General features: G+C 44.0%; 1 protein-coding gene across 5 annotated transcripts in view; it reads left to right on the top strand.

Annotated features, from left to right (window-relative positions):
• PPP2R2B (protein phosphatase 2 regulatory subunit Bbeta) overlaps window positions 1–13,051 on the top strand; it is a gene marked incomplete at both ends in the record, with an annotated part of 520,202 nt that overhangs the window by 465,934 nt on the left and 41,217 nt on the right. For all 5 annotated transcript variants that reach the window (XM_080698198.1, XM_080698199.1, XM_080698197.1 and 2 more), the window contains one exon: window positions 6,793–6,957. In XM_080698198.1, the coding sequence (XP_080554324.1) occupies window positions 6,793–6,957 (165 nt within the window). The remainder of the gene's footprint in view (window positions 1–6,792; window positions 6,958–13,051) is intronic.

Raw genomic sequence — 13,051 nt, 5'->3', positions numbered from 1 at the left:
CAGCTTGGTAAAGCATCTTACCAGCTGTGCAGAAAGGGGTCCCCTTCAGCTCTCCCACCCTTCCCCTTTTCTGTGGCACTGAAGATTGCCAGTCCTATTTTATCTTTTATTTTGAAACAGAGTCTCACTAAGTTGCTAAGGCTGGCCTTGAACCTGCAATCCTCCTGTCTCCGCCTCCCAGGTGCTGAGATTACAGGCTATGGGCATGCACTGCCACGCCTGGCTTTTCCCAACCATAACTGGCTTAGACAGGCTGGGGAGGACAGTCACTCTCAATGGCCCACACAGCCAGTGCATACACTCTCCTCACAGACATGCGCTTCCTTCTGAAAATAGGATTCAGTCCAGTAGAAAGTCAGTTACCAAATCATTTTTCTCCATTGTCTTACTTGACAATGATAATTCTTAGAAGTTGTTAATAGAGTTCTATTTATTTAAAGACAAAGAAATCAAAACCCAGAGAGATAAAATGACTTTCCCAAGCTATCTTTGCAAAATAGAGAAGAGATCAAAACTGACCCCAGTTTCTTACTTTTGTTAACAATCATAATAGTTCATCGCAATATTGTTTGAACTTTGCCAGGTGTGGTGGTGCATGCCCGTTGGGAGGCTGAGACAGGAGGATTGACAGCTCAAGAATAGCCTCAGCATGTCGTGAGACCCTCATCCACCTAGCTAGACCCTGTTTAAAAAAAAATAGGGCTGGGGGTATAGCTTGGAGGTAGAATGCCCCTTGGTTCATTCACTTGGTGTGCCCCAGTACCCCCCCACACACACACACATACATACAAAAATATATAGAGGTTTATAGATTTATAAATAATTGTATATATAAATATATATCTATATAAATATATTGATATATAATATATATACATATATATATATATATATGATCTGAACTTTACCCATTGAGATGAGGTTTCTGGTCTCTAAACTCTAATAAATAAGTCCAAGCCAGTGAAACTACTAATTTTTTCATATTTATTGTTTTCTTTGTTTAGTGGTAGACATTAATTATAGAGATTTTGGAAAGATGAAATAAAATGACCAGTAATCCCATCATAAATTTTGCTGTGTATACAGTGTATTCACATCACAGTTAAAACCCAATCTAACTAATTCAACCATATGGGTTGAAAAAAAAAAAGAAAGGAATAAGAGAAAAGCCCCAAAACTGGAATGCTTCATTGCTCAGAAACCTTTTCTCTACCCAGTCTAGGACACAGACACACAAATACCTGCCACATACAGACATGCAGACTTCCTCTGTCCCCTGCTTTATTTTTCTGCTGAGTAGTTGTGACTGTCTACTATACTATGCTATTCTTGTTTACCTGATTTGTTGACCACATTGTCTTCTAAAATAGAAGCTCCATAGATCAGGGATTTTTAGTCTGCTTTGGTCACTGATGTATCCTCTGTACCCAGAAAAGTGCTGGCAGATTCAAGATTCACTGTAAACATTTGTAGAATGCATGAAGGTATTAAGGATGTGTTCTATAGAATCTAATGTCCCTGTAAGCTACAACTATATTTCCTTCTTGTCTCTCATTACCACTCAGTGATTGGGGCAGGGGAGGGAATGGTCAGACTATAGTATCTAACTTTGTTCCAAATATTTTTCACCTAAAATAAGAATGAGATAAAATTAGATATAAAATATATAACATATAATAATAATATAACAATATGATAATATACAGAATAAGCTATAAATAAGTTTGAAAGAAAATGTGGAAATTAGGATAAAAAAGGGGAAAAATCATTCACAGATCCACCCTGATAAAATTATCACTAGCATTTCAGTGTCTTGCCTTTTAGCTTATCACTTTTTGAGTCTAACTTTAAATCCCATTATGATAACAATAGAATCAGGATTTTGCATACAGAAGTTGTTTACAGGCTTGGGAACTTCACTGCAGAAATAATTTAGGGAGCTGGGCATGGTGGCACATGCCTGTAATCCCAGAAGTTGGGAATCTGAGACAAGAGGATCACAAGTTCTAGACCTGTGAAGTAACGTAACAAGACCCTGTTTCAAAATAAAAAATTAAAAGGGCTGGAGGTGTAGCTGAGAGGTAGAATGTTTCTGGGTTCAGTCCCATTATAAAAATAGATAAAAGTTCATTTAATCACTTCCTTATTTCTGTATACTTATTTAGCTTTTTATCAATCTTTTTTCTTCTATAGTGTTGAAGTAGACTTTTATTGACAGAAATCTTGGATTCTCCAAACTTGAATTAAGAAAAGACTTTTGATGGCTTCACATCCCCTTACCATCCTGCCATGATCCTCTCCATTCCCTTGCCCCACTGCTGGTGTAATTTATAGCTATAGCTTCTTATTTGTTTGAAGCAGATCCCTTAAGGGGTGACCTCCCAGTGTCTTCAATTATTATTTTAAATGATGCCTTAGGCTACTGCCTGGCACAGCAATGCCCTCACCTTCTTGCCGTCTGCCTTCCAAGCATGCAGCTTAGCTGCCAAGCTGGCTCTGCCCCCTCCTGTCCTTGGAGCTGCCTCCAGAGTCCCAGCAGAGAGCCAGATTAACCCCTTTTGTTAGCAGAGGTAATTTGCCTGGATTTAGCATTAATAAGGAATGCCATAAGCAGTTGGGGTCAGAAAGAACAGATCTGTCAAGCCCCAGGGTTAATTTAATAGCAATCTGGTGGCTGTCTAGGTTTTACATTAGCTGTGAATCCGATGCTATGTTTTGCTTTTGCCACTTAGTTCTTTGAGACAACAGGGAAATAATTTGGATAGAGAGCTCTAAAGGATCAGAAGGAGAAAATTGACTGTCAAAATGCATTATTCCATTTTCAGGATAATGCAAGGAACCATCATTGCTCAGCTCCTTTCTCCTTCCATCCTCACACAAAGAGCAAAACACATGCTGAAAGCCTACATCTCCTTTATAACAGCACACGCACGCACATGGGGAAGGCCTGGGTCTCTGGGGGATGCAGTGAGTTTTCCTCCCATCTCCATAAGCCATTGTATTTGAGGCAACTAACTAGACTCACTCTCATGCGTTTCTAGGGCTCAGCGAGTCCTCCATTACAAAACAAGCCAAGAAATCCTGGTCAGGCTTTTGTTCCAACTTCTGGCTCCAAAAAAAAAAATTTTTAATTATACCATAGGAATAAAAATTCTGGTTCTGGAAAATGTTGTCACCAAAGCAGTGGGTGAGTCAAGAAGGCACAGGCCTGCAGCAGAAGAGATGGCAATGGCCATCTTGACTAGCCAGGGGGCGTCTGAAGAGAACCAGGTGGTCACACTCAGAAAGGCTAGCTGGGGTTCACTCCTCAGGGGAAGCAGAGGGGCATTATGTAAGGAGCCCAGGCTTTGGAATCACACACACTTGGGTTCAAACCCCACCTCTGCCCGCTATGGGTCACATGACCTTGAGTAATTTGACTTAGTCGCTGTTTCCTCTGCTGTTAAATGGGGCTATTATTAGTACTGACTCCATAAGGCAGGGATGAAGAGCTAATGAGACAGTACCTGTATCTAGCTTAGCACAGGGTAGGCCCTGCACTTAGTAGACCCAGCTGCTGGCTGTTATATTCTTCTTCTTTATCTTTATCATTGTGGTTATTAAAAAGGGAGGTAGAGTCCTGGTTTATCCTCCAAGCTCCATAGAATCAGACCCAATAACACGATAGTCAAAGACAGACTCAGACCTGGAGGGCAGGAAGTAGATGGTTTGAGGATCGGGGTGGAGCCAGCGGTCTTGGAGGTCTGGGAACAGTGGGAGGGTAGATAGATCCAGACACAATGGCCCTGAGCAGATCCAGCGGGCACTTCCCTATGAATGTGTCCTTGGTGGTGGGGGGATGTCCCTGGTGTCACAGATGTGCTTAGGCACTTTGTTTTCACACATTCTGATTTTGGGGCTTTATTTTTAGGTGAGAGAAAATAGCTGAGGCTGTAGCATCTCCCCCTGCCACACAGCAAAGATCTTTCCAGCCCAGCTTGTTTGGGGAGCTGTACTGGTAGAGGTTGAGAAAGCTGACACCAGATTTTCTTTCCCTATTTTGGGAAAAGAGAAACCAGCTCACTAGCACTGAAGGGTATCACAGCTCTTTCTGGAGGGCAATGAAATCTGACAACCTCTGAACACTCACCTCTGCTCACCCTTCTCCTTTTCGGGGCCACTGAGCCCCAGGCAGGGGTCAGACGGCCAGAGAGGCCACCGGAGCACGGCCTGCAGCTCCTTCTGACCAGTGCAGGCTTTTGCTCGAGTGCCTACTAACTGCAATAATATTTATAACTCTGACAGAATGTGAGTTGAAAGGTAGTTGTTATGTGAATCCAGGGGATCCACATGCCCTGCAGACCCAAGCCATGTTTGCATCTGGGTTCCGTGGGAGAAAAAGTTGTAGCAACATGTTAGTAATATTAGCTCAGTCTCAAACTAATTTTAGAAGGAACCCAACAGGATGTTTAAGAGATAATTGAAGGGGGAGAAGGCACAGCAAAATATGCAGCCATTGTCTCAGCAAATTGCATGTTGTAATAGTTCCAGCAGGAACATAGGTGCTGTCCGATGGCAGATGACTACTTTGTTGGTGCTAGCAGGACTAAAAATATCAGCACACTTGCAGGTCCCGGTCTAAACTCTAAGGAAAGGACTGTGCTGCTGTTCTGCTTACTTAGTGGAAGCATAAACGACTTCCATGCATCCTTAACAGCTTCCATCTCTAGTTACTGCTTGTTGCTTCAAGGCATTGCTTCTATATGTAGGGCGTGGACTCCTAGCACATGCATCTCCTCATTGTAATTGTTACACATTTATTTTTGTATTAAACTGCAACTAGCCCATTAAACTCATGATTTTAAGAATACCAATTACTACATAGACTAAGGAGAGAAAAAGTCTACAGGTCACCTTTAGGTGATCTGAAGAAAAATGTTCTTTAAAAATACTACCTGATGCCGGGCGTAGTGGCGCACACTTGTAATCCCAGTATTTAGGAGACTGAGACAAGAGGATCACAGGTTCACAGATAGCCTCAGCTACTTAGTGAGGCCCTCTGCATCCTAGTAAGACCCTGTTTTAAAAATAAAGAATAAAGCCGGGCGTGGTGGCGCACGCTTGTAATCCCCGCGCTTGGGAGGCAGACAGGAGGATCGCGCAGGTTCGAAGCCAGCCATGCTGGTTTAAGAGACCCTGTTTCCAAATAAAAAAAATATAAAATAGGTCTGGGAGTGTAGCCTGGAGGTAGAAGGGCTTCCAGGAACCCCAGTACCACCAAATAAATAAATAAAAATAAAGAATAAAAATATAGGGCTAGGGGTGTAGCTCGGAGGTAGAAGGCCCCTGGGTTCAATCCTGAGACCCGTAAAAAAAAAAAAAAAAATGCTACATGATGTTTTAGAGATGAGGCAGAAATCACTAAGTAGTGAAGTCTAGGGAAAGTGAGAAAACTTGGGTCAGTGTTGCCGGGCAACAGCATCCACCTCCCAAGGCCCGGTCCTCTGCAGGAAGTCCATGGTCCTCTGACAGACCCTCAGCCCCAACCTGGTGCCTCCTGGTCCTCCATAGTGGATAAGAAGGCCAGTTGCAAACCCGTTCCCTGACTATGCCAAACACCCACCTGAAGGCGTTTGTCTCCATTAGAATTGCCTCCGAAACAGGAGGTTACATTATTTTATTCTGACATAAAAGAATGTTGTCTTAAACAAATAGAGGTCTAATAATTCTTGATCAAGAAGTAAAATATTATAGGGGAAAAAACACCAGATGACAAAATTAAGACTATATACCGTGGAGCCTGAATCTCTCCTGCCACACACAAATGGCTTCTTTCTAATACTTAAACTCCCACCAGGTCGCTAATGCAAATCACAGCTTGCGGAGACTAGAAGACCTGTATATCTTTGTTCCTTCTTTTTTAAAAAAAAGTATTGGTATGTTGTAATTGTGCAGGATAGTAAGATTTGTAGTAACACAATTATCGCTTCTCGGCCTTTTGGCTAAGATCAAGTGTGTAGTAACACATTCATATATGCATATAGCATGATTTGATGTTCTTTTTCTTCTTTATGTACTTCCCCTCCTCCCCGCTACTCTGCTGGCCTCTCTTCTATTTTCCTGAGATTCCTTCTCTTACTTTCTTTCTTTTTTTTCCCTAGCCTTCATTTCCTCTCCTGAAATATAGGGGTAAGAAAAGTATTATTGACAACGTGGTTATAAAGGTTTAATGAAACAAAGCACATGATATGTTTTGCACAGTACATGACCTATAGTGGTGCTCAGTCAATAGTAGCAGCTATTATTATTATTATTACCATCATCAACATATTCTTAAACAAGGTCTCTGAAATTTCACAGAAGATTTGTAGTCTATTATACAATTATTTATCAGCCCAGGACTCCAGGTTGAGGAATTTATTTGAATCCTGGAATATAACTACTTCCTTAACTACTATTACAAAATGGGAATCAAAAGTCTTTGCCAATTAGTTTATTTTAGGATGATTGTGTGAGCCGGTAACTTTGATCATGAATGGATGTCTTCTATAAATCATAGAGGATAAAATAATGATAAGGAATCAGGAGATCTGAGTATAATGCTATCTCTGACTATTGGCTAGCCCTGATCTATTTTCTTAAAGTCCCTGAACTTTAGACTCCTTCAAACCAATAATACCTTGCTTGTTTGCTAACAGTTACAATGGCATCCACTTAAGCACCTGGTAAATGCTACCCTGTTCCACTCATAGAAGATGGTGTTCTTACTAATGCCCCCAAGTTCTGGTTCGCTCCTTGACTCGTCTGTGCCAGATATCGTGGACATTAAGCCGGCCAATATGGAGGAGCTCACGGAGGTGATCACGGCGGCTGAGTTCCACCCCCATCACTGCAACACCTTTGTGTACAGCAGCAGCAAAGGGACAATCCGGCTGTGCGACATGCGGGCGTCGGCTCTGTGCGACAGGCACACCAAGTGTGAGTCCCCACCCAAGGGCATGGGGCATCTGCCCCTGATGGGTGGGAGGAGGGAGAACCTGGAAGGGTTTTAATCTCATATGATGCTCGGGGAGTAAAGAAATCACAAGTGTTGCCCCACCTCAAGAGTTAGCCCCACATTTAGTGTGTGGGTAGAGATGAGACACATTCAATTCCAAAACAGGCAGAGGCAGAGGTGACCCCTGTTGGCAAAGGGTTCACATAACATTGTGACAGGATCCAAATTATATTTTAAGGACACTCTTGCTGCTTCTGGGAGAATGACCCTAAGGAGTAGCCCAGGAAAACAGCTAAGAGGCTGTCAAAGGGTGGCCTGGTCAAGGAGGTGATGTGGCCAAAGACAGTGGCAGGAAGTTCTAGACAGATCTTGTCAGTGAAGTTAACAAGACTTGCTGGACTATGTTGGGAGTCAAGACTGGTGGCTCAGAAAGGGATTATTCTTAGTTCCTTGGAGAGGTGGAAGCTATGGGAACCAGCATTTGAGAGGCCCCAGTGGTTCCAGTGGGCACCAGAGAAAAGAGTGAGAGGAAGTTAGATTAGAGGACAGCCCAGCTCCCGGGCCTGCAGTTCTCAGGACATGGACAGCGCAGAGGGCTTAGAAGCAAAAGGCTAAGACCAGATGTCAGAAGGTGGAGCAGCTGGCTCTGACACCAGTGCTGAGGTAGGCAGGATGGACCTGAAGATGGCAGAGAGCATTTCCAGAAAAGAACTGCTCTCTGGAGTAGAGGTGCCTGGAAAGCAATAAAAATCCATGTGTGGTATTGGGTTGGGCCAAATGGCACGCATTTGCCCCTACGCCCAGGAAAGGTGAAAGCTGTGTGTGTCCCATCTTCCCTTCTGGTAGGGGCCATCCTGCCACCCCAGTTTGTGGGGAAGAGTCATAAATGAAGACCTTTTTCTTCCACTGACTGAGTTTTCCTTTTTAATTCCTTGTGATGTGATCGAGCTCATGTTCTCTGCATAGGAGTATGACCAGGAGAGGGATGGACACCTTGTGTTCCTCCTGGTGACTTTTGTTTGCTCATTTCCTGGCAGAGGTTTTGCCCAGAGGAACCAGTGTGTGGGGGACAGTTGTCTGCACAGAGTGTGAATCCTGGAGTCATACAGACCCAGGTCAAAGCCTTGCTAATCTTAGTCATCTTTGCCCACTTTCCCTTAACCATTTTGAGGCCAGTTTTCTCATATGTAAAATGGGCTCAGATGACATAAATGCTAAAAAATTGTTAGTGGGATATCAGATGTTCCTTTTTAAAATATACTAAGTCTTTAAAGCTTAGCATGTCTCTTTATCAAGCATATTTCAAGTATTCAAAGCCATATGTGGCTAGTGGGTACCATATTAGGGCAAGTTTGGGACAATCCATCATTGTAGAAACTTCTACTAGAGAGTGTTCCTAGTTCCTTGAGAGGCTGGACAGCTCTGTCTTGCCTCCTGGGACTTCCCTAGCACCTTAGACAGTACCTGACCCAGAAAAGGAACTGAGTAAACACAGATGTTGTGCTAGTGTTGATCTGTGAACAGTCTGCTTTCAGAAGCCAACAAGGGGGAGAGCATTCAGTGCAGAAAAATCATGTGCAACGGTGCTGAGATATGAAAGAAAATGGTCTGTTGGTGGAAGTGTGTCGAGAAGGGATGGTTTGTGGGCAGAGACTAGCATAAGAGGTAAGACTCAGGAGGAATGCCTGAGTCGGGTCTTAATGGCAGCGTTAACAGAAAATATTGGAATGTTTTGGTCAGAATCACTGAACAGGCATCAAAATAAACAGAGGGACAATATGATCAAAATTTGTTTTTAGCTGGGCATGGTGGTGCACGCCTGTAATCATAGTACTTGGGAGCCTGAGACAGGAGGATCACAGGTTCGAGGCCAACCTTAGCAACTTAGTTTCAAATTAAAAAATAAAATAAAAGGGCTGGATGTATAGCTCAGAGATAAGAATTCCCTTGGGTTTGATCCCAAGTGCAAAAACATAACAAAATTTGTTTTTAGAAAATTTATTTGGAAAGAAGGCAGAAGGATAGAGTTTGAGTTCTGGCTGAGAGAACAAAAGTAACAAGAAAATGAATTAGGATGATACAGTACTAATGAATTTCAGCTCCTACAGGGCTTTCTTTTGGGGAGGACTATCCTAAGCATTGTGGAATGCTTAGCAGAATCCTGATCCTTACCTTGTGTCAGTAGCACAAACCCAGTTGTGACAGGGGAAAAAAAGTGTGTCCACTGTAAAATATCTTCCAAGGAGGAAATGACTCTCAGTTGAGAAGCACTGACTAGACTAAAATTCTTTTGGTTAGTCCTTCAGCGTGATAGTCTTACGTCTATGATGTGTTTAGTACTCCAAACAGCTCTAAGAGCTACAATACAAAGGTAAGACGTATATAATGTCCTCGAAGAATTTAAAATTTGGCCAAAGATGCCGGGCATGGTGGCGCACGCTTGTAATCCCAATGCTTGGGAGGCTGAGACAGGAGGATCGCGCAGGTTCAAAGCTAGCCTCAGCTACTTAGTGAGACTCTCAGCAACTCAGTGAGACCCTGTTTCAAAGTAAAGAATAAAAAATAGGGCTGGGAGCCGGGCGTGGTGGCGCACGTTTGTAATCCCAGTACTTGGGAGGCTGAGACAGGAGGATCTCACGGGTTCAAAGCCAGCCTCGGCTACTTAGTGAGGCTCTTAGCAACTTAGTGAGACCCTGTTTCCAAATACAATATAAAATAGGTCTGGGAGTATAGCCCGGATGTAGAAAGCCCCTGAGTTCCACCCCCGGTACAAAAAAATAATAATAAAATAAAATTTGGCCAAAGAGCAAATATGTACCCAAGAAACATTTCAGGGACAATGTGCAAGGCCATACATGCTTTAATTTCCCATGAATAGTAGGGAATGGACTGACGGGGACCTCAAATACAGAAGGGACCAGGCCTTGGAAAGTTTAGCAACAAGAATGGTTCAGAGCAGATGTTCTGGGAGCTGAGCTCAACTCTGACACTCGGTGCCTGAGTGCCCTCAGACAAATTATTCATCCTTCCAAGCCCGGAGTGCCTCGTGCGAAGAGGAAATATTAAGGATGACATCATACAGCAGCCTGTTCACAGAGATAGACACCATCCGAGTGTACCGTCTGAGCTCTCCGCTGGCACAGGGGTCAGTAAATGGCAGCGGAAGCAGCAATCCCAGCTGAATCCCTGAGCTGGAAGGTGCTTGAACCCTCTGACCTTTGGTTACATACAGGAGGCCCCATTTTTTCATTTATCATGCGTTAAGCATGTACTATATGCCAGGTACTGTTAAACTCTGGAAACCCATTGATGAGCAAAAAACAGATGTAGTTTCTTTTTAGAGTTCATTGTATTAATCTGGGTTCTCCAGGGAAACCGGGCCTATAGGATAGGAGTGTGTGTGTGTGTGTGTGTGTGTGTGTGTGCACTCAAATAGATTTATAAAGAATTCACTTGTGTGATTATGAGGCTCACAAATTCTAAGATGTACAGCCAGCAAGCTGGAGGTTCAAGAAAGCTGTATTCCAGCTCCAAAGCAGGCAGCAGAAGGTTGCCTTCTACGTACAGCCTCTTTATTTCATTCCAGCCATCAGCTGCCTGGATACAGCTCATCCACAATGGGGCGGGCAGTCTACTCTTCTCGTTCTATTAAGTTAACTATTAAATACAGCCAGGCATGGTGACACACCTGAAATCCCAGTGCTTGGGAGCATGAGATAGCAGGATCACAGGTTTGAGGCCAGTAGCACAAAGTAATTTAGCAAGACCTTATCTCAAAATGAAAATAAGTTAAAAAAGGGGGGGGGGATGGAAATGTAGCTCAAAGGTAGAACTCCCCTGAGTCCAATCCTCAGTACCACCAAAAAAGAAAAGATTTAACACACCCAAAAGCACAGGGGCACCAGAATGTCCGATCAAAGATCCAGCACCCCACCGCCCAGTCAAGTTGATTCATAAAATGAACCACAATTTAAGGAGTGAAGACCCATTCTCTAGAGAATCACACAGTGCTGTAGCTGTGATGGTGTCATGGAAGAGAGGCATGTGGTGCTGTGCTGGGGTGACAGGGCCTGATGAGGCAGCGGCTGCCGAGCTGAGATCGGAGGACTGAGAAGCTAGAAGAAAACAGGGAAGAGACATCCAGGCACCCTGAAGCAGGAGGCCTGCACAGACACACACCCAGGGACCCCAGGGCCTTCTCCTCTTGCCAGCCTGGTTCCTATACAGCCCTGGAGAAGCCAAGCCTTGGCACTGTCCCCTGGGAAGCCCCAGAGCCTTCAGGGGCTTCAGCCTCTGCCAAACCCTGACTCCCCACACCCCAGCTAACGCCAGCAGTGCTCTGAATTGCAAGCCACTGCCTACTAATCTAATTAAGAAGCGAGCAAAATTCATTTTCCTGACTGGTCCGAAGCGCCAACCTTCTCCAGCTCACATCTCCCTTTGTTCAGCTGCCGCGGCAGCCCACAGCTCCAGCCAGCTGGGAAAGCAACTTCAATCTGACCGCTCGCCTGACACTTCATATTGATTTTCTCCATCCTCCTCAAACCCCAACCTCCAGTCAGCCACGGTTCAGCCAAAGTGTGCGCATGGAATTGAGACAGTTCATCAGAGTTCAAAATGAAAAGCAACACGGGCTTTTGGAGCTGAGCTCTGAGAAGGAGGGTATTTAATAACCATCGGCGTTTAATCAAAATGCAGAGGAAAACTGTGTTATCAGAGCTGCATTTATTAATTTCCATATGTCCCTCACTCTGCATACTCAGCAGGGGTTGGAAGGGATGATTCATTTTCTCCCTCGTCTCTCTATTTTCTATTTTTTTCCTACTGCTTCTGGTGGGAGTGACAGGGTTGTGCTTGCAGTTTGAGATGCCTGAAACAATAGGGTGCTAATGGCAGCAGCGCTTGGCTAGTCCAAATCATGCTTTTCCCTTTCTATGCATGTTGAGTATTGAGGGAAGAAACTGGGTGGGTTGATGCCTGCCAACCTAGACAATGAAAGGGGACTTATCTGAACTCTTTTCCAGCACCTTAAGCATTTGGTTCCTAACCCTCCAGCCTGACCACACTGGATTGCATCCTCTGCCTCCAGTGCATTTAGCACTTTCTTGCTTCAGGGCCTTTGCACAGGCTCTTCTTCTGCCAGGAATTCTCTCTTCCCATGGCCCTTACTTGGCAGTGGTCCTAACATGGGATTGGGCTTCATCACAAAGCATCTGTGGTACAGAGACAGGCAGGTGACTCCAGACAGATGAAAAAAAGGTACATTTGTTTGCCAGAGCTATAACAAAGTACCACTGACTAGGTGGCTTAGACAAAAGAAACCTTACTGTCTCTCAGTTCTCAGTAAGGTGCTTGTCAGCAGGGTCAGTTCCTGCTAAGAACTATAAAAGAATCTGTCTGTTCCACACATCTCTCCTTGGCTTATAAAGGGCAGTCTCCTCCCTGTATCTTTATGTCATTTTTCCTCTGTACGTCTGTGTCCAAATTTGCCCTTCTTATATAAACATCAGTCATATTGGATTAGGGCCCACCATAGCAAGCCTCATTTTAATTTAATTACCTCTTCAAATGCCACAGCTCCAAATACTGTTATATTTAAGGCACTGGGGTGGGAGCAGCACTCCAACTTATGAGTTGAGGAGAGGCACCATTCATTCCATAACTGAAGGAAAGAGCTGGGTGTGGTGGTGCACGCTTATAATCCCAGGACTTGGGAGTTTGAGACAGCAGGATCACAGGTTGTGGCCAACCTCAGCAACTTGGGAGGCCCTTTGCAACTCAGTGAGATCTTTGTTTCAAAATAAAGGATAAAAATAGGTTTGGGAGTATAGCTCAGAGGTATGCCCCTGGGTTCGATCCCCAGTTCTGCAAAAAAAAAAACAAAAAGAAAAAATATCCTCCTCCCATAATTGAAGGAAAGACGTGAAAGTAGTCTCCATTCCTTTGCATGTGCTTGTTACTGACTGTTCAGGTCTTCTTCCCTGGTTCCTTTGCCAATGGTTTTCTCTAAGTGGTACGATGGAAAGAGATTGTGGACATGAGCTTTCATGTAGTCTCTGGCCCATTGCAACCACA

Source organism: Muscardinus avellanarius (genome assembly GCF_963383645.1).
Source record: "Muscardinus avellanarius genome assembly, chromosome: 7".
Lineage (NCBI taxonomy): Eukaryota > Metazoa > Chordata > Mammalia > Rodentia > Gliridae > Muscardinus > Muscardinus avellanarius.
This window is presented reverse-complemented; position numbering and strand designations above follow the sequence as displayed.